Source organism: Aspergillus ibericus (genome assembly GCF_003184845.1).
Source record: "Aspergillus ibericus CBS 121593 unplaced genomic scaffold BO80scaffold_33, whole genome shotgun sequence".
Taxonomy (NCBI): Eukaryota; Fungi; Ascomycota; class Eurotiomycetes; order Eurotiales; family Aspergillaceae; genus Aspergillus; species Aspergillus ibericus.
This window is the reverse complement of record NW_020292131.1, coordinates 316,694-335,272: the sequence shown is the minus strand read 5'-3', so window position 1 is coordinate 335,272 and position 18,579 is coordinate 316,694. Positions and strand designations below refer to the sequence as shown.

The 18,579-nt window shown below is 51.1% G+C and overlaps 5 protein-coding genes across 5 annotated transcripts; 2 read left to right on the top strand and 3 right to left on the bottom strand.

The window, feature by feature from the left end:
• Window positions 1-405: 405 nt before the first annotated feature.
• BO80DRAFT_411911 (putative ABC multidrug transporter) lies at window positions 406-5,195 on the top strand (the record flags this gene model as incomplete). The annotated part of the gene is made up of 8 exons (XM_025717996.1): window positions 406-600; window positions 657-1,438; window positions 1,496-3,231; window positions 3,303-3,610; window positions 3,668-3,831; window positions 3,883-3,932; window positions 4,015-4,411; window positions 4,460-5,195. The coding sequence occupies 8 exons, from the start codon at window positions 406-408 to the stop codon at window positions 5,193-5,195; spliced, it is 4,368 nt and encodes a 1,455-aa protein (XP_025573147.1).
• A 763-nt stretch (window positions 5,196-5,958) lies between these two features.
• On the bottom strand, window positions 5,959-9,351 carry BO80DRAFT_152287 (OPT family oligopeptide transporter). The gene is made up of 8 exons (XM_025713798.1): window positions 8,579-9,351; window positions 7,958-8,518; window positions 7,779-7,895; window positions 7,444-7,725; window positions 7,130-7,393; window positions 6,894-7,071; window positions 6,539-6,828; window positions 5,959-6,483 (listed from the first exon to the last, which is right to left on the bottom strand). Exons 1-8 carry the CDS (start codon window positions 8,888-8,890, stop codon window positions 6,148-6,150), a joined length of 2,340 nt encoding a protein of 779 aa, XP_025573146.1. The 5' UTR covers window positions 8,891-9,351; the 3' UTR covers window positions 5,959-6,147.
• Window positions 9,352-10,626: 1,275 nt separating this feature from the next.
• Window positions 10,627-15,584, bottom strand: BO80DRAFT_360754 (P-loop containing nucleoside triphosphate hydrolase protein; the record flags this gene model as incomplete). The annotated part of the gene is made up of 10 exons (XM_025715978.1): window positions 10,627-11,308; window positions 11,415-12,039; window positions 12,101-12,216; window positions 12,270-12,341; window positions 12,406-12,529; window positions 12,590-12,937; window positions 12,993-13,886; window positions 14,222-14,501; window positions 14,555-15,307; window positions 15,378-15,584. The coding sequence occupies 10 exons, from the start codon at window positions 15,582-15,584 to the stop codon at window positions 10,627-10,629; spliced, it is 4,101 nt and encodes a 1,366-aa protein (XP_025573145.1).
• Window positions 15,585-16,666: 1,082 nt separating this feature from the next.
• Window positions 16,667-17,239, top strand: BO80DRAFT_360934 (uncharacterized protein; the record flags this gene model as incomplete). The annotated part of the gene is made up of 2 exons (XM_025715984.1): window positions 16,667-16,768; window positions 16,838-17,239. Coding segments are annotated over 2 exons (504 nt in total), but the record flags the coding sequence as incomplete, so codon positions are not given.
• A 479-nt stretch (window positions 17,240-17,718) lies between these two features.
• Window positions 17,719-18,120, bottom strand: BO80DRAFT_503826 (uncharacterized protein; the record flags this gene model as incomplete). The annotated part of the gene is made up of 2 exons (XM_025724400.1): window positions 17,719-17,996; window positions 18,051-18,120. The coding sequence occupies 2 exons, from the start codon at window positions 18,118-18,120 to the stop codon at window positions 17,719-17,721; spliced, it is 348 nt and encodes a 115-aa protein (XP_025573143.1).
• Window positions 18,121-18,579: the final 459 nt, after the last annotated feature.

Sequence of the window (18,579 nt, the reverse complement as noted above, 5' to 3'; positions counted from 1 at the left end):
CGCTTCATAGGCCTAGCCAAATTAGGAAGGTGATCCGGCGTCCGTGGCGTCGAAGGAAGGCCACTGGATACGGTCGTCCTGGGCTCGGATTCGCACGCCATTCAAGCAGCGAATAAAAGACGTCAGGTATGGTGGTCCTGGCGCGCTCCATCGCGCCATCCCACCAGCCAGTATTATATGCTGGACACGGGCCTTCTGTAGGAGGCTCCAACGTTTATCTGGGATGATCCGACAGCGATCAGTCCCTGGACTTGTCCATAAATAGCCTTGGCTTTCAGTGTCAACGTGGATGATTTAACCTTCTCTTAAGTCTACGGAGTAAAAGAACTAGACTAGATACCCGCTTTCACCCTGCGGAAGTGGGGTCCCGGATCGACCTGCCTTCCACGTGCTCAGGGGCCCAATATGCCTTTCACATCGGGAGAAGGAAACCTGCTGCAGCTGAACCAAAAGAGCTTCGACTTCAACCTCCAATTCGAGCAGCTGTTTTTCTCTATCATCCCGTCGGCTCTATTTATTGTCACGTCGCTATGGCGGACTGTTTCCCAGGCGCGGAAGCCCACCGTGGTGAATGCTCCTATATTCCAGCTCATCAAAGTGGTAACATCTTCCTTCCAGGATACCGGCGTCTAGTCTCCCTGCGCTAATAGAAGTAGGGTGCCATAACAACCTATGTAGGACTTGAACTCTCGCTTCTTATCCTGGTTGCGGCTGGGTCCTTCCAAGTCACTAGCATGTTCATAGCTTCCTCGGTCCTCAAGCTCGTATCGGCTCTGTTCATGATAACGCTCAGCGTCCTCGATCACAGCAGAAGCCCACGACCATCGGTGCTATTGAACAGCTACCTGTTTCTGACTCTTCTCTTGGACGCGGCTCAGACGAGAACGTTGTTTCTGTCATCCAATGATAAGCCTGAGCTCACCTACTGCAGCATCTTCAGTGCGGCCCTAGCTTTGAAGATTGGAATACTGCTACTGGAAGCCCAGCAAAAGTCTAAATGGGTCAGCTGGGATGAGAAGAAGCACAGCCCAGAGGAGACGAGCGGTATCTTCTCTCTTGGGGTCTTCTTTTGGCTGAATAATATGTTCTTGATGGGCTACAGGAAAGTGTTGACGATTGAGGACCTGTATCCCCTGGATAGCTCGTTCGACGCTGAAGCGCTCCATGAGGAGTTTTCCAGGCATATGGACTACTTTAAACTGAAAGGAGACAAGTATGGTCTTCTGAAGGTACTCGTGCGCACACTGAAAGTTCCTCTCCTACTTCCTGTGCTACCCCGTCTGGCACGCCTTGCTTTCACGTTCAGTCAACCACTTTTTCTTGAAAAGCTGTTAGATTACCTATCTCAGCCTAGACTTGATCCTAATGTTGGATATGGGTTCATCGGGGCTAGCTTGCTGATTTATTCAGGGCTTGCTATTTCATGGGCCTTCACCTGGTATAGTACACCCTAAGCAAGAATCACAAAGAGCCGCTACTTACACATCAGGTGCAGGTACTTCCAACACCGAATGCGTACGATGACAAGGTCGATACTGGTTACCGAGATATACAACAAAGCCACGAAAGCTCGTATCGGAAGTGGCGATGACACCGCTGTGCTGACTTTAATGAGCACAGATATGGAACGAATCACGGTGGGAATCCGGTCGCTGCATGAATTGTGGGCGAGTGTAATACAGGCTGCTCTCGCTGGATGGATGCTGTACGATCGACTTGGGGTGGTCTTCGTGGCACCAATGGGAGTCGTCATAGCTTGCTTCGTTGGATTAGGGATTCTTATCAACTTTACCGGAGACTCGCAAAGGGCCTGGATGTCAGGCATTCAGAAGCGTGTGGGCCTAACGGCTACGGTCATTGCCAGCATGAAGAATCTGAAGATCTCTGGTCTCTCTGCTGCCGTCGGAGACTTTGTGCAGAAGCTTCGGGTCGAAGAACTGGCATCCGGCGCGCGGTTTCGCATGATACTCATAGTCGCGGCGCTCTTTGCTTTTATTCCTCAGCTGATTAGTCCGGCATTGACCTTTGCATTTACCTCACGTACATTGGATGCCTCCACAATGTTCACAAGTCTTTCTTTCCTCACCCTGTTGACCAACCCACTAGCGCAAGTCTTCCAATCGATTCCCGACCTCGTCTCTGCACTGGCCTGTTTAGGCCGGATCCAAGCCTTTCTGGAGTGCGAGGATCACCATGACTTTCGCCAGGTGCTCGCTGAAGTCAAGCAAAATGTGGAGGAATCTCAAGTCGGCACCCGAACGTCGTCTGACTCGGAGCCTTGTGTGGCTCATCCTGTTGTCATCAAGAATGGGCAGTTTGGTTGGGTAGCGGACAGGTTCGTCTTGCGAGACATTAACACTCAAGTGACCAAGTCTTCGCTCAACATTGTCATTGGACCGGTTGGCTCGGGAAAATCTACGCTCTGCAAGGCACTGCTTGGGGAGATCCCCTATAGCAAAGGTAGCGTGGTTACGAGTACTAGGTTTCCTCACGTCGGATTCTGCGACCAAACGGCATTCCTCTCGAACGGGTCTATCAGAGACAATATCATTGGCTTCTCTCCGTTCAACCAGGAGAGGTATAGTGAAGTCATCGAAGCTACAGCTCTGGGAATCGACCTTGCTACACTTCCCCAGGGTGACCGGACGAATATCGGATCTGACGGGATCGCTCTGTCTGGTGGTCAGAAACAACGCGTTTCTCTCGCGCGAGCTCTGTACCTGTACTCTGATCTGTTAGTGCTAGACGATGTCTTCAGTGGACTCGACGTGGACACCGAGGAGCAGGTTTTTCGACAAGTATTCGGCCCTGATGGTCTACTCAGACGACGACGATCTACAGTCGTGTTATGTACTCACAGTGTCAGACACCTACCTGCGGCAGACCATATTATAGCACTCGGAGACGGCACGATTGCTGAGCAGGGTACTTTTGACAGACTGATGGCCACTCAGGGGTATGTTCAGCGTTTGGGATTGAAGAACCCTTCCGACAGCGATGCATCGTCCGACAAAACACCATCCAAGAAGAGTATTCAGGAATCGAAGCCGCAACTTCTCCACACGACGACGACCAATACATCATCCCTTGCGTCAGATACGCATGCATCCCGGCAAGTTGGAGACAAAACAGTATACAAGCATTACTTCAAGAGCATGGGATGGCTCGTGGCAGGATGTAGCTTGTTCTTTGCTGCTCTCTGGGGCTTCTTCACAAACTTTGCAACAGTTTGTAAGTCGGCCTTTTTCTTGAATAGCAGACTCCTTGAATGCCCAGAACGAGAACTAAATCCACTCATTTAGGGCTCACATACTGGACCGATGACAACTCGACACATCCAACGCATTCTCATGCCTACTACGCCGGGATATATGCATTGTTCCAAGTCAGCGCCTTGATATCGCTGCTTGTACTTGGAGTCGCGCTCTTTGTTTTCTCCGTCAAACGAGCCGGTGCCAGTCTCCACCAGGAAGCCTTGCGCACCCTCATTCGAGCCCCACTGCGCTTCTTCACCAACACGGATACTGGTGTTGTGACAAACCTATTTTCGCAGGACCTGAACCTTATTGACACCGAGCTGCCTGAATCAACATTGAACACCCTGTTTTGTGTAAGCCCCAGTAACTGACCGTCTTGAAAAAATCCGGACAGACTGACAGACTCGCAGGTCTTTCAAGCAATCGGACAAGCAGCCGTTATGCTTACGTCGTCTGTGTACTTGGCCATCAGTTACCCGGTCCTGGGTGCCCTCCTGTATATGCTGCAAAAATTCTACTTGCGGACATCCAGACAGCTGCGGTTGCTCGATCTCGAGGCTAAAAGCCCCTTGTAGTAAGTCTGCCATATCCAGCCAGTGTACGCCATATTAACCAGCAACCATAGCACGCATTTTCATGACACTATGAAGGGCATCACAACCCTGCGAGCATTCGGTGAGTGACATACCAATGCCAACAAATTCCTTAAAGCAATTCCATTAAGACACCATAAGCACTTCTAACACCAGAGCCATAGGTTTTATCTCCGAGGACGTTCACAAGAACGCGCGCCTGATCGACTCCAGCCAACGACCTGCATATCTCCTGCTCATGATCCAAGAATGGCTGAACCTTGTTCTTGATCTCGTAGTCATGGTGATGGCGGTGGTCTTGACAACTCTTGCTGTTCGACTCCATTCCAACTCTGCCTTTGCTGGTGCCTCTATGTTCTCTCTTATGAATTTCGGCGACAGCATTTCAGGCATTGTCACCTACTACACTAAGCTGGAAACCTCCATCGGCGCGATCGCCCGACTCAAGATATTCAACGAAACCGTCAAGCCAGAGGACACAGAAGAAGAGGACATTGTTCCTCCCGAGAAGTGGCCCCAGACCGGGGTGGTTGAATTGAACGGTGTATCCGCCAGCTACGGGTAAGACATTCCTCTCCCTCTCTCTTATCACCCACTAACCCTTCCAAGAAATAACAGTGAAGACGACCAACCCAATCTCGCCCTGCACAACATCCACCTATCCATCTCCTCAGGCGAGAAAGTCGCCATCTGCGGCCGCACCGGCAGCGGCAAATCCAGCTTCATCGCCCTCCTGCTCAAGCTCCTCGACGCTATCCCCTCCACCGCCGACAGTGTCACCATCGACACCCTTCCCCTCCACCGCATCAACCGCCCTTCTCTCCGCCAACACATCATCGCCGTCCCCCAAGAAGCCGTCTTCCTCCCCGACGGCTCCACCATCATGGCAAACCTCGACCCCTCCTCCATCTCCACCCCGACCGAATGCACCACCATCCTCACCACCCTCGGACTCTGGGACTTCGTCCAAGAACGAGGCGGACTCAACGCCCCCATGAGCGCCGGAACGTTCAGCGCCGGCCAGCGCCAACTCCTATCCCTCGGACGCGCACTACTCCGACGCCGTCTCCGAGCCCGAAATGGCACCGATGGCGGAATCCTCCTACTAGATGAAGTGAGCTCGAGCGTGGACCACGAAACAGAACGAGTCATGCAGGAGATCATCCGAACCGAATTCAAAAACTACACCGTCATCGCCGTGAGCCATCGTCTCGACATGATCATGGATTTCGATCGCGTGGTCGTCATGGATACGGGAGAGATCGTCGAGGTCGGAAACCCGGTCATATTGGCCGGACAAGCGGGAAGTCGATTCGGGGATTTGGTGAGAACAGGCGCAAAATAAATACCTCGGCCCTGTTATTGTTTGTTGTTTCGACAACCTTAGTGATCAACCAAATAAAAGAAGGGACATGTTGGATTGGGCGATAGCGGCCAACGAGCAGAAACAGTGTTCCTCACTTCTTTTCCATTTTGTTTTTTTTTCTTGTTTCTTTTTATTTATTTATTTATTTTTTTTTGTTTCTGTTTTTTACCCGTTTATCTACCCTCTTTTCTTTTCATTTTCCTATTTTTCTTTCTGTTCTCTACCCCAGATAGAAGCAAGTCATATATGACATTCATATTAATTCCCCCCCCCACAGGCCCAAAATGACTCAGGTATTCTGTAATTTTCAGTGGTAGACATAGTACATCTGTGAATAAGATCATTGGATGAATGTATGTAGTACTGAACAAACAGAATCCAGCCACCAGCTTTGGTGGCACGAGCAATAGAGAAGATACGCAAGAAGGAGTTGGGAAAAAAAAAAGGAAGAATATGAAAGAACAAGAGTGGAGTAGAGAATAACGGAAGAGGGGGAAAAGAAAAAAAGGCACTCACATGTCAGAGTAAGTCGGGAGGATTGGATGACTATCATATAAGGATGATGGGGGTACGCGTACAGTATAGGAAAGAAGGAAGAGAAAAAGAAGAGTGAAATGAAATTTCGAGGGACAGCATCAAGGAAGTATTCCCAAGATAAAATGGAATAATATGAAGGAGAGACTCGGGTTGTAAGTCATGTCTCACGGTAGGTTATGATGTTTGATGTTCAGTTCTGACCTTACTCACTAATCAAAATTCGCGTATTAATTGTAATTATCGCACGAATGTACCATAGTAGAGTATTGAAGGTATACAAAGCCACAAAGCATCCTTCCAAGCGAGGTCTAATATAGACACGCTTTTCCCCGTCAGCGTAACGAAACCAGTTTCCTAGTTTGTCGCTGTCACACCATAACGACACCACACTACTTTAAGTCGTCGGACACCAATCGTAGTTTCCATTCCCGTTGTTTCCCCACCACGTTGGCATGTTATGCGCTGTTCCTGCAGCACCGAACACTGCGAACGAGAGAATGAAGATGACCGTGAGACTGGCCCCGTCAAAGGCGCCAGTGACGAGGTAAGAGTAGTCCTTGAAGATGCGTGGGTGCCAGTTGCGCAGGTAGTATTGGACATAGAAACCGGCGATGATCCAGCTGAAGAGAATGCAGGTCTGGGACTGGTTGTACGGGATGTAGCCGGCGTATTGGATGAACTGGGGCATGTTGATTTCCGAGATATCGAAACGGCCGATCTTGGGGATAAACTAGAAAGTCCGTCAGCATCCAGGAACGGAAGGGGCAGTTATGGGGGAGACTAACCTGATAGAAGAGACGATGGACGATGACAGCACCAGCACCAATTGCGAGACCAACAGGGACCATTGAATACGGGGTACCCGCTTTGTAAAGGTAGGAGGCGAGAGCCCACGAGGCCGCGTTGGTGTTGTATGATTGCATGGTCGCACCGCTCCAGGAGGAGTTTCCGTTGCCGGTGGCGAGCAGCGCCTTGTTATCGGTCACGATGGAAACCATGATGGCGTAATTGATAAAGCCACCCAGGATGGTACCGTATATCTGGGTTAAGAACATGACGCGGGGAGGAATCTTGACTGCATGCGTGGGTTAGTATCTGTCCGGTGGGTTGAGTGATGCGCGAGCAAAAGGGACAGCTTACGGTATTCGCCCATCTTCAGGTCATTGGACAGGTTGACGGCGTTGGAGATGACATTGTGCGACCAAGCAGCAAAGTACATATTGCCGACGGGGCGTCCGGGAAGCATGAGACCTGCCAACATTTTGGATAAGTTGTTGGTGGCAATACCGTTGCCGTAGCGAGCGAAGAGGATGGTACTCTGTAGCAGCGATCATGGTCAGAGACACTTGGAGCAGGCGGTCTTTGAAAGCACTTACGAATGGTGCAATGATGATTCCGACTATGAGCGAGACAATGTACGCCCAGGCGGGCATGCCAATGTCTTCTTTGAGGACCACGACGAGACCAAGGACGAAGCTGATAACAAGTACCGCAATGTACCACCACCATGGCGCTTCCTTGTAATGCTTGGCCATGTGCTGGTGATGCCGGTCATCATATCTGCCCTGCTTTGCGCTTTTATATGCCTCCTTGATGTCGTTGCCCCAAAAGAGGATGCAATGCATAATCAACGCACCGATCTAAGAGATTGTTAGCCACTAGATGCGAAACATGGCTTCGACCAACTTACGGCGGCATTGGCCATCAGCATGGCATACGCAAACGTGCCCGTCAATCTGGGGACGCCGTACTTGGCCAAGGCAGTTTTATCGAGCACACCGTTGGGAAAGACAGACGTGAGCGGGTAGGAGTCACCGTCGGCCGTAAGAAGTTGGGTTGACATGAATGGAAGGGATTTGGCATTCCAGGCGTTGCCCCAATAGATTCCCGACATGACGATGAAGCAGACAGCGATACCGATCGCTTGATGAAGCTGCAGCTTAAGAGGAAGGGCGGTTTGAAAGGAGGTAATCTGCATTGGTCAGCCTCCGAACTTGGTCCACTCCGGATGTAACAGCATCATACGTATTGCCAGTCGAAGCTGAGGGAGAATAAACCCATGCCCTCGTTGTTAGTGGCTCCACCAAAGATGTTGGTGAGCGTTTCACCCGTATAACCCGTGGCCTTTTGGGCAGCCAGGCACTGCATAATGACAGGTTAGTGGGTTGTGTCAAGAGTTTCAGCAGGCAGAGGAAACAACGCACCGGGATTGAGACAGAGTTTAGCCACGGGAAAACATAGGCCGGGATAATCTCGTAAAGAGACATGCCAGCGAAGGCATACCAGAAGTATCGGAGTGGTTTGGAGTTTTTGACTTCCTGCCAGTGAAGTCCCTGGAGAGTCTTGACAGTCGGCAACGTATACCAGTAGACGGACTCTACGTGCCAGACCGCGATGGGACGCATAATACCGCAGAGACCGTAGCCGAACAGGCCGATGGAGATGGTGCTGAAGATGACCGTGAGTGCGTTGAAGGGCATGTTATAGAAGAGGTTCTGCGCCGCAAACACTTGCGCAGAGGCAGCAGCATTCGAGGCGGATGTGGCCGTGATGGCGCAGATCGAGTGCTCCTTGAGAGACCATGGCCCGGAATTGAGGATCTTGAGGATTGCGATCGACCAAGGGAGCTTGCCCTGGCCGCCATTGGCCCTCCACCGAGCCTCGAATTTATCACCACGGGGGAGGAACTTGGCCCAGGCATTACCAACAAAGTAGGCGATGAGGACGATGAAGGTTCCCTGAATGTTGACGGCAGTGGGTTTGAACTAGAACGTTCTCTGTCAGCGGGTGCAGGGGGCATAGGTGATGAGGGGTTCTGGTGTTACCATGTAGATCTGGTTCATGACGGCCTGGAAGCACGCCAGACCGGAAGCCAGGAGGATACTCCGAAAGGTCAGGGCATTGTCGAAGTCATCTCGCAGCGGGAGCAGGTGAAGGGCTGCGTCCGCACCAGTGACGATGATAGCGTCCTCATCCACACTGCTACGGTCCTCTTCGCCGCTGAGCTCGTTCCCACTGACCTTGGCGTCGTCTTTGGCAGCCAGAACCTTGACAGCGGACTTCTCGTCGACAGCATCCTGGTTTGAGACCAAGATCCCGTCGCCCTCTATGGGCGCGTCGGACACGCTACGGGGCATGGTGGATGGCTCTCACTTTCCAGAGGAGTGGGAAAGGCTGGTCGGACTGGTCACCCATGAGCGTGCCTAGGGCGGGTGTGGCTTTTATAAGGGATGCAACGGTGATAAGGAACGGTGACCTTTTGCTTGATGATACCACGGACCCAAGAAATTAGCCATGTCGCTGGACTGGCGGCGACAGGGTTAGTTAGGGTCGTGGGTGGTCCGGCGCCGCCAACGTTCCGGCCGCCGCTCCGGTCCGTTCACTGTTCTCTCTCTCTCGCCTTATCGGACCCCTCTCAATCCGCCAATCGCCTGGCCGTCCCCCACTTGCCAAGGGCTCAAGATATGATATTGAGACACCAAGGCGCTGATAGCCGACTTCTTTACAGCCGTAGAGACACAGACACCGCGGGAAAAAAAAAAAAAATTGAAGGGAACCCAAGACCCTCCAATTTCTTGGGTACTTCACCCGGCGGTCCAATTTGCCCCCCCTCCCGAAGTGAATTGGGGTGCATATGAGACATGAATTAGTCCAGGAAGTGAATTGTCATCGGGCTGGCGGCTGACGCCATTCCGTAGCGCTCAGGGCCCAATATCCGCGGCCCTCATTTTTTGCCTTCGAGCAACCATCTCTCCCGGTGGGCTGCCTCGGTGACCCACCACCGACCAGTTATTCCCAATCGTCCCTTGTCATTTGTGGTCACTGATAGGATCCAGAGACCCAATCCGCCTTATGGGGAAGGGGGTGCAGGGACGAGGGTCCATCAGGGAGGCCAAAATGCCGGCGCGATAAGAGCGGCAGGGATGGAAGGTACAGGACCGGAACTCCCACGGAGCTCCTGCAGCACACCTAAGCTCGCCATCCATCCTGGCCAAGGGCTCACGCTCCCCGCACCACTGGCCTTACCGATGTTACACCAATCGATTCTGTACCAGGACCGATGGGGATGCCCGTCGACATGCAGGTGCGTCCGGGCCACCTGCTCGATACTCTCGGATGGCAAGATTGGAGGAGAGGACATGGATTGCCCCTCCGCCACTGGCGCGAAGATATCGGCAACCCCCGCCCGAAAGGGCTTCGCCTGGCTGCGACCTGGTCATGCGTGCTGCATCCCGGGGGATTCCTACAGCTATCACACCACGTCGCTGCCATGAATCCATCCGGATGGAGTCTCACGCCATCCAACATTCTCAATAGTGCCTCCCTCCAATATACGAGCCCGTCCAGTCAGAAGAGCGCCATTCGGCATCGTGCATGGTGGCTTTCGACTAAGAACTGCTCCAAATGCAGGACATAGTTGTGGGCACCACGTGGATGCGACTCGCTGCGGCCGTCGGCCAGCCTCCACCCGACGCCCATCCCCCTAGTGATCTTGGGTTATTTCCCTCGTGGGGCCTACCTGCCAGTCAGTACTCCGTATCAGACATGAACCAAGCCAACCAGGGGCCCCATGCCCAGACTATCCGTAAGCCAGGCCCGCTATTGGCAGTTCTATCGCATACTAAACTTCCGTGGGATCTCGTTGGGGCGTTGAGTCTGCCATTCAGTCCATTCCTCATATAACACGACTGATATCAATTATAGCTTCAATCATACACATAGGATCCTGAGCTGATCCTGGGGACTTGGTGGCATCAGTCAGGCGATGATGCGATCGATGAGTCCGGACTGATCGTAGTCGACCATGTCGCGACCGACCGGATTATGTCAATCAGAAGTAAAGAAAACCAGCCTCCCGTCTCAATAATTACCTTCAGTGCCCTTCCAAGACCTCGTAGAGTTGTCGGAATGCGCTATCCCGACCGAGTAAAGCCTGAGGGGTGTCGCATTCGAGTAGCTCTCCGTTCTTGAGGAATACCACGCGGTCAAATCGGTCAATGTAGGACAGGCGGTGAACCACAGCCATCACGGTCTGCTGGGCAAAGTCTTGCTCGATAATATCTTGCATGGCGGCTTCGGTTTCCCGGTCGACACTGCTCGTGGCCTCGTCCAGGATGAGCACCGGTCGTGGGACGGCAAGGGCCCGGGCTAGGGCGAGCAGTTGCCTTTCGCCCACAGACCAGGTCGAGACATCGGACAGGTCCATATCCAACCTCCCATTTGCTTTTATTCGATCCCAGAGACCCACTTTTTGAAGCACAGATTCCATGTGCTCATCCGAGGCACTCCGGAAGGGATCCAGGTTAAACCGAACAGTCCCTGGCATCAGGAACGGCTCTTGTGGGACCACACTAATGAGGGAATGAATGTCCTGTCGTTCGAGGGTCGAGATGTCGCAGCCCCCCATCGAGATGGTTCCCGAATGGATTTCGTTCATGCGAAGAAGAGACATAATCAGTGAGCTTTTCCCACTCCCAGATGCGCCACAGATGGCGATTTTCTCGCCCGGACATATTGTAAGGGAGATGTTTCTCAGGATGGGTGGAGTGGATTCACTAAGATTGAAGTTTGTTAGCTCGGCTTTAAACGCACTATGTCTTAGAGCACGAATTTCCGATCCACAATAGCCCCATCCGACGAGCCAGAGAAGAGTGGACTCACCCATATCCTGCTGTCAAGGCCTCGAACCTGATCGTGCAGTCCGGTGGCTCGAAGCGTGGAGAAGCCACGGACTGGAGTAGTCCCTGCTTTGTCTCGCGCGGGGTGTCTCGAACGAACTGCTGTACACGTGACACAGCCCCGATGCTCGTTTCCAGACTAGTCCACATTCGGAGAGTGCTCGAGAGGGTGGTGTTGAAGGTCAGAATCAACGTAAGGGCCACTCCGACAGAGGCAGCATTATATCGGTCGGCCAGCGAGGTGGTCATCGCGACGATGATCACCGCCAAAACCGCTACAATCAAGCTCATCACGAGCGTGAGCCATTGCTGGATGCAGAAAAGCATATAAAACGGCCGTTGTGAGTGGTTTAGGAGCCGGTACATCTTTTCATGGAACCATGCTTCTGCCCCAAAGGCGCGGAGGGTGGTGGAGCCTTGGACTGCTTCGGTGAAGTGGGTGTACAGGGGAGCTTTGGCTTCGAGGTCCAACAGCCGGACTTGCCGAGAAGTACGGAGGTAATATCTCTGCAGGATCACTAGGCTGATCAGGAGTGCTGGAATGACTGCTGCCAGGTATTTGCTGACGACACAAAGAATCACCAGCTTGACTATACCGGCTGCAAGACCTGTGTTGAATATATGTTAGCGGCTTCTCAACCCGGTGTTCTAATAAAAGGAGCCTATTACCTGCTAAGAACATCGATGCAACTAGAGGGAGTGTCATGTCGATCAACTCCATATCTTGACTGAACCGATTCGTCAAGGTCCCAATTTCGGTGGCTTGGAAAAAGCTGAATGGTGCACTAATTCATTGTTGAGCAGGTCCCATGGACAAGAGAAGAAAGGTTCGGCATACCTCAAAGTCGCAGAAAGAAGGTCGGAGTGGAGGTTCATTGCGGTGTTGTTGATGACCGTAATGATGAATAGCCTGTGATAGTGGGACAGGGTGTTAGGTCGAGGGATACTAACCCATATTGACTGATAGTACATACCACAGACCACTAACAGTCCCCAAGAACTGTATGACGAAGAGCAAGGCATATACTCCAATGTACATGCCGACATCATGATTGGGCTTCTTTTCGTTTGCCTCTACCCACCACTGAATCCAGAGAGCTGGAAAGGAAATAAATCAGCTCTGAGCCAGGGACAAGGACGGGGGAAATGAAGGCGTACTTGTAAAGTTCCCGCTGACCGCTTCCACGATCATGCAAGCTATGCAGATCGTGAATGCTATAAAGCCAGCGGACTGGTAATAGTATTTGTATACTGACCAAGTGCCATCTCGTCGCTGTGGGTTTTTCAAATCTGAATCAGAAGGCTTGCTGTTTACCTCGTCTGAGTCACCATCGGTTTGGGTTTGAACTTTCGAAGTTTCCTCCTCGGCAATCTCTTCTGTGCTCATCAGAGACCTGGCGGCTATCTCGGGCTTGCGGAGTAACATCACATTCTCATATGACCCCTTGTCCACAACTCTGCCTCCTTCGAGGACAACAACCTGGTCCGCATACTGAATGAGATATTCTATCATGCAGTTAGACACGATTCTCTCTATGAAAAATCCAGCGTGTTGACTTACGTGTATGAGTAGCTAGAAGAACCGTCGTCCCAGATGTACGAAAGTATCCATTCGGGCCAAATAGACGGGTGGCAATGACACTGATGTTGTTCGAGTCAAGCCCACTGAAGACGTCATCGAGTACCACTAGTTTCTGCCTCGAATATATGGCGCGACATAGTGTAATCCGTTGCTTTTGGCCTCCACTGAGAGAAAGACCATCGGTGCCTGCACGGTATAGGTCCCCGCCCGGCATGTTCGCCAGATCATCCTTGAGACCACATGCCAAGATCGCGGACTCATACCACTTTGCATCAAATGCAGACCCGAGAATGATATTCTGTCGAACGGTGTCATTGATTATCCAGGGCACTTGCGAACAATAGGCCAATTGGGAGTATGCCACCCGGATTTGACCAGATTTCGTGACCGTTTCCCCAAACACACTAGAGAGCAATGTGGATTTTCCAGAGCCTACAGGTCCAATAAGCATGGTCACTCCGGGTCTGATTGTGAGGTTGATATCATGGAGTTGGTTTTCGCCATCCTTCGACCACGCAATGTTGGCTCGCTCGAAGGACACAGGGTCACTGTCGGATCTTGGTCTTGGCGGGAAGGCCTTCAGCTCCATTACTCTTTCCTCAGGTGCAGTTGAAGGCATGGGCGAGGTTGAACTACCGGCAGAGGATACAGGAGCTTTGAGACAATATTCTTCGATGCGCTGGTAGCATGACATCGCCTGTTGCACAGAAGGCACAGCCTGAATGAAAGTGAGGAGTGGGTTAGTTACAAGGGATATAAGCGAAAGAGACGTGAACGCTTGGCTTGAGAGGAGTGTATTATTGTGCCTGACGACCGCGATAATGGTGTACACGGCGAAGGTAGCAAAGGGGGTGAAATCAGTGGGCACGTTCGCTATGGACATTAGCTCTGCCAATTCTATCGAGATCTCCTTCCTTACAAATAACGATTTCCCATATGAGTAATTTTCGGAAGCGCTCAGAAGTCTTTAGTTCGAGCTTTCGCATTTCAGAAACTGTGTTGAATAACACACGGGAGAGCCCGAGAATCTTGACGGATTTGATATCGCGTAGCATGCTGGTAGACGCTGTTACTCTGGTTTGAACGCGCTCAATCCATTGCTTTTGGGCCTGACCCGACCGATTTGAAATCGGGCCTATTGCCAACACCGAGCCTATAGAGAGTCAGATCACGTAACCCTATAAATCAGCTGCAGTGGCTATAGCGACCTATTGCTATTACGGCAGGGACCACACAGGCAACTAGGAGCTGCCTCTCCAGCAGCCAAATTGCGATTCCCACTTCCAAGATCGATGCCCATGTTTCATGGATCGTTTTCTGACTCTGGACAATTCTTTCTACATCTGTACCCATAAGAGTGATGGCTGCCGAATCGTTGATGTCGCTGGCTTTGAGACGGGAGGTCTGAGTGTAAATCATAGATATCAAACCAGAGCGAATCTTTGTATTGAACCGGTTCGTTTGGCGCCAATATACTGCAGTAGATATCTTCAAACAACACATCAGTTGGAAGAACATCAGTAAGAAACAACATGACCTACAGCCCAGCCCAGATAAACTAGGACATATGCGCCCACAATGGCCTGACCCCGTCTCTTGCTGTCGAACTTCTTGGATTCTCCGATGTAGTCAACTGTGGCGGTGATAAGAAACGGCTGACAGAAGCTGAAAGCAGCAAGGCAGAGCCGTGGTACGATTCCGGACACAAAGGTCCACCGATAGGCATAAAATGTAGACCGAAGCATTCGATATCTCCCCGATCTGGTCTTCCAAGCGGTCTCTACTTCTGCTTCGGTGAACTGTGCTTGTTGATCAGTATCCAGCTCTGGAATATCCCCAATATCCAGCGACTTTGAGTAACCCGTTTGAAGAACCGGTAGTACCCAGAGGAAGAAGCTCTGACCCCAGAACCCGAAGATCCCTTCTCCGGTTGACTTTTGATAGAGTGGTCGTAAAAGTCGGAACTTGTGAAGTGACTCTGCAATTAGTACTGCGAGGGTAAGGATAAAGATTGCGATCCATAATGCCCGGCAAGCCTCGCTGGCTGTAGGAATCTCCCACAGCGAACGGAGTTGTGGTAATACGAGAAGAGTTTCGGCAGAGTAGTAGATTACCAACAGGTCCGATGGTTTTACTGAGCGCTGGTCTTCCAGAAAGGAGAGCACCATCGCGGCGCCGGTTGCGATGATATTGATAATTCCAGAGGCCAGTCCTACGCTGGTACGGAGATCGGGGTCTTCCACCCGCAGAGCCGTGTAGAGCACATGCAACACCAACAGCGCAGCTAGCAGGGTCTGTTTACGGTCCTGGTCAGTGACAAATCTCGCTGATAGTTACTTATGGAATTGTCTTTGGCGGACGCACCAATTTCACGATTGCCAGTTGAAATGAGAGCAGTTTGACCTGGGAAGTGCGCAGGAAATGCAGTCGCTGGGGAACCAGAAGCAGGAACAGGGCTGCCGGGAGCAACCCAAAGAAGCCATCTTCAAACAGTAGAGTGAAATCGAAAGGACGACAGCCAGGGTTGATACGAGGCCCAAACCCGTTGTCACTGTTTGGCGGACATGTCATGGTGAGTGACGACAGCGCGGTGTGGAAGAGCAAAGCAGATGGTCGATGGCCAGGGGGAAAGATGGCCCACTGCGCAACTCCGGTGGATGCAACTATAAGTACGACGGAGTACCCGATGGGGTAACGGCCAGGCATCACTCCTCGATCCAATCGAGTGGGTCATCCTTATCGGCGCACGTTCTTCCCTGGTACCCCGGGCTGCCGACCAAGTGCTACTAACACTGGTAATTACTACTAGTAGTAGTAGTGATATTACCCAGCTTGACTACCTATCAGAAACAAGTCGTCGCTCCTAAGATTGGCGCAGGGGAAGAACACACACCCGGGTCCGCCCGTATCGACTAGTATTGCTCGTGGAACACAAGCATTGCCAAGCTAGAGCTACGCACCTTATCTATGGAGCAGTTGGCCACACAATACTGGCCATTGATGGTGAAATAATTGGCACTACAGAGTACTACATAGGAGGCACATACAGTGAAGCAGCCTAGTCCATAAATAGACCCCTCCCTCTACCCCCGTTTCTTGCGCTGAAGCCCAATCCCGCCTTAAACAATTATTCGGTTTCCATTTCCCCCCCTTTCCATGTGATCCGTGTTTGGCTCGCACCACTTCGCCATGCCCAGTATTATGCATGAGGTTCGCTGGCTCGGGAGCTCAATCTCCAAATTATTCCAACGGCAGCAGATGGGAGAACCCCAGTACATGCACGTCTCAGCCGACGACCCAACAGACGGCGGTAGGGAAAGAGTACTATATTCGACACATGCGACAAAGTCTCGCAGAAAACTAATTCTATATATCCTTGCGGTATCCCTGTTCTTGAACTCCCTCATACCCATCCTTTTTTATCGAAGGGCACTTGGTCAAAGCCAAGGAGAAGGACCCTTTCCACCTAGTAAGCATTGCCCCTTTGATCGGTAGAGTGAATAATAAGAGATCAATTCGGTTCACTCTACTACTTACTATACTTTGCTGAGTTGATCAAATTGCAAGGACAATACGAAAAAATTACCTTTCTCGACATCACAACAGCGGAGCACTTTTCCAACGATCTGCTGCCCCAAGGCGCAGGCTGGACCGTTATTGATGAGCCGGCGCGCTACAATCTTCCCCCGGGGATTCTGCTCAATGGTCGTCACAATAAGTATGGAGTTAGCTGGGCTCATCAGTATCATTGTCTAGTAAGAAAACCAATATTCCCGGTTTTCACCCTCATGACCCTCCACTCACCCATTATCTTGCAACAATAGAGGATGCTCCGGGACGAATTTTGGGCCCATGTCGAGAATCGCAGCACGCTGGTCGGCCTCACCTTGAACGACGACCCGACTATCCCTGACGTCGTAAAGCTAACACATCTTGATCATTGTCACGGGTATCTGCTTCAAGCAATACTGTGCAACATGGATATGACCATTGAGTACCCTACCGGTCTTGGGGTTAGTCATGGTACTATCGACGGAGCTGGAATCGCTCATACTTGTACTAAACGGGTGAGTTTCCCTCTGCTGATTGGCTTCGATTATACTGACAACTCGCAGAAAAGCCTTGATGAGTATATGGCGGCGCATTGGCCCGCTGAAGATGATTTGGAGGATACTTCAAACTTCCATCCTGGTACACATTCTCATGGCAATGGCCATAAGCGATAACGCGATGGAACTGCTCGTAGATCTGTGTAGCAAAGACACCTGCAGATTATATTTTCCTCCAGTTCGTCGATAAAGATACATTGTACAAGGAAATGCGATTCTAGTCGCAAGAATCAAGTGAGCGGCTTGCGTATGACAACGCACAAGCCTAAAATTCTCGGGGTACTCGGACGGATGGAAGCAGCTAATGACGCGATTATGAGTCTGGGTTACTATATCGAGGTAAAAATTCTAGTCCCTTTCCTCCTAAGCGTCTTCTATATGTTGAACCAACTTATTGTTACTGGTTCACCGATACAAAGCCACGATGAAGCCGACCGCAGACGATCAAAGGCACAATCAAGGTGCCAGCCATATCAGGCATTATCACGTAGGTAATTATCGGAAGTTCATTGTCTCTCATACATAACAGTTTCTAATATTCCATATCCTAACTGCTGAAGCATACACGCAGTCCAATCCTCATGCCGGATGAGGACTTAACCTCGGACAGAGTCTAGCTTAGACCTTGACGGTTTCTGCCAGGACCTTGGTCCATTCTTCGTCGCTAGGAGAACGCTCTCTTCTGCAAGGACCTTAGTCCACTCTTCGTCACTGGGAGAGCGTTTCTCCTCGGCAAGAACCTTCGTCCACTCCTCATCGGAACGCTTTGCTTCTGCGAGAACCTTGGTCCATTCCTCGTCGGTGGGGGAGCGCTTTTCCTCAGTAAGGACTTTAGTCCACTCCTCGTCACTACGACGAGCGACCTGCGCAGAAGCTGCTACCTGAGTAAGTGCTGGTTCATTGAATCTTTTCGGGACATGTGACATACGACCAGCCGGCAAAGCATTGGCCCCGAAAGCCAGCAAGGCTACGGCAACAACGACGTTCTGAACACGCATTTTGGCAGTGGAATAGGAAAAGAATAAAGTAGTATGGTATGTTGAGCTTGAAAGAGAGTTTGGAAGAATATCCTCGTGATAATGATGAATTAATTGAAGGATGGATCACGATCCAACAGGTGTGATGATGTTCCTGTATTTATACTACAACTTGGCCACTGTATTTGAGGACCATGCTGACTCAGGACCCAGGCTCTCGTTGTCGCAATGGCGAGAACTGACAATAAAAATTCTTATCATGGTAAGTACTGCGATGTCTCTATTTTTACTGCATGTGCAAGCTTAGTCTCCTAACCTTTGCTTGTATGGATTGTAACACCGGTCGTTATCCCGATGCATTAGTATGAAATCTAGTTGGTATCTTCCTGGAAGCAACTTTTGTCTCCTGCCTGTATTGTTCTAGTCTCATAAGCTCGCTTAGTTGTTCTACCTCGATGAGGCCCCCGGTCAAAGCAAACG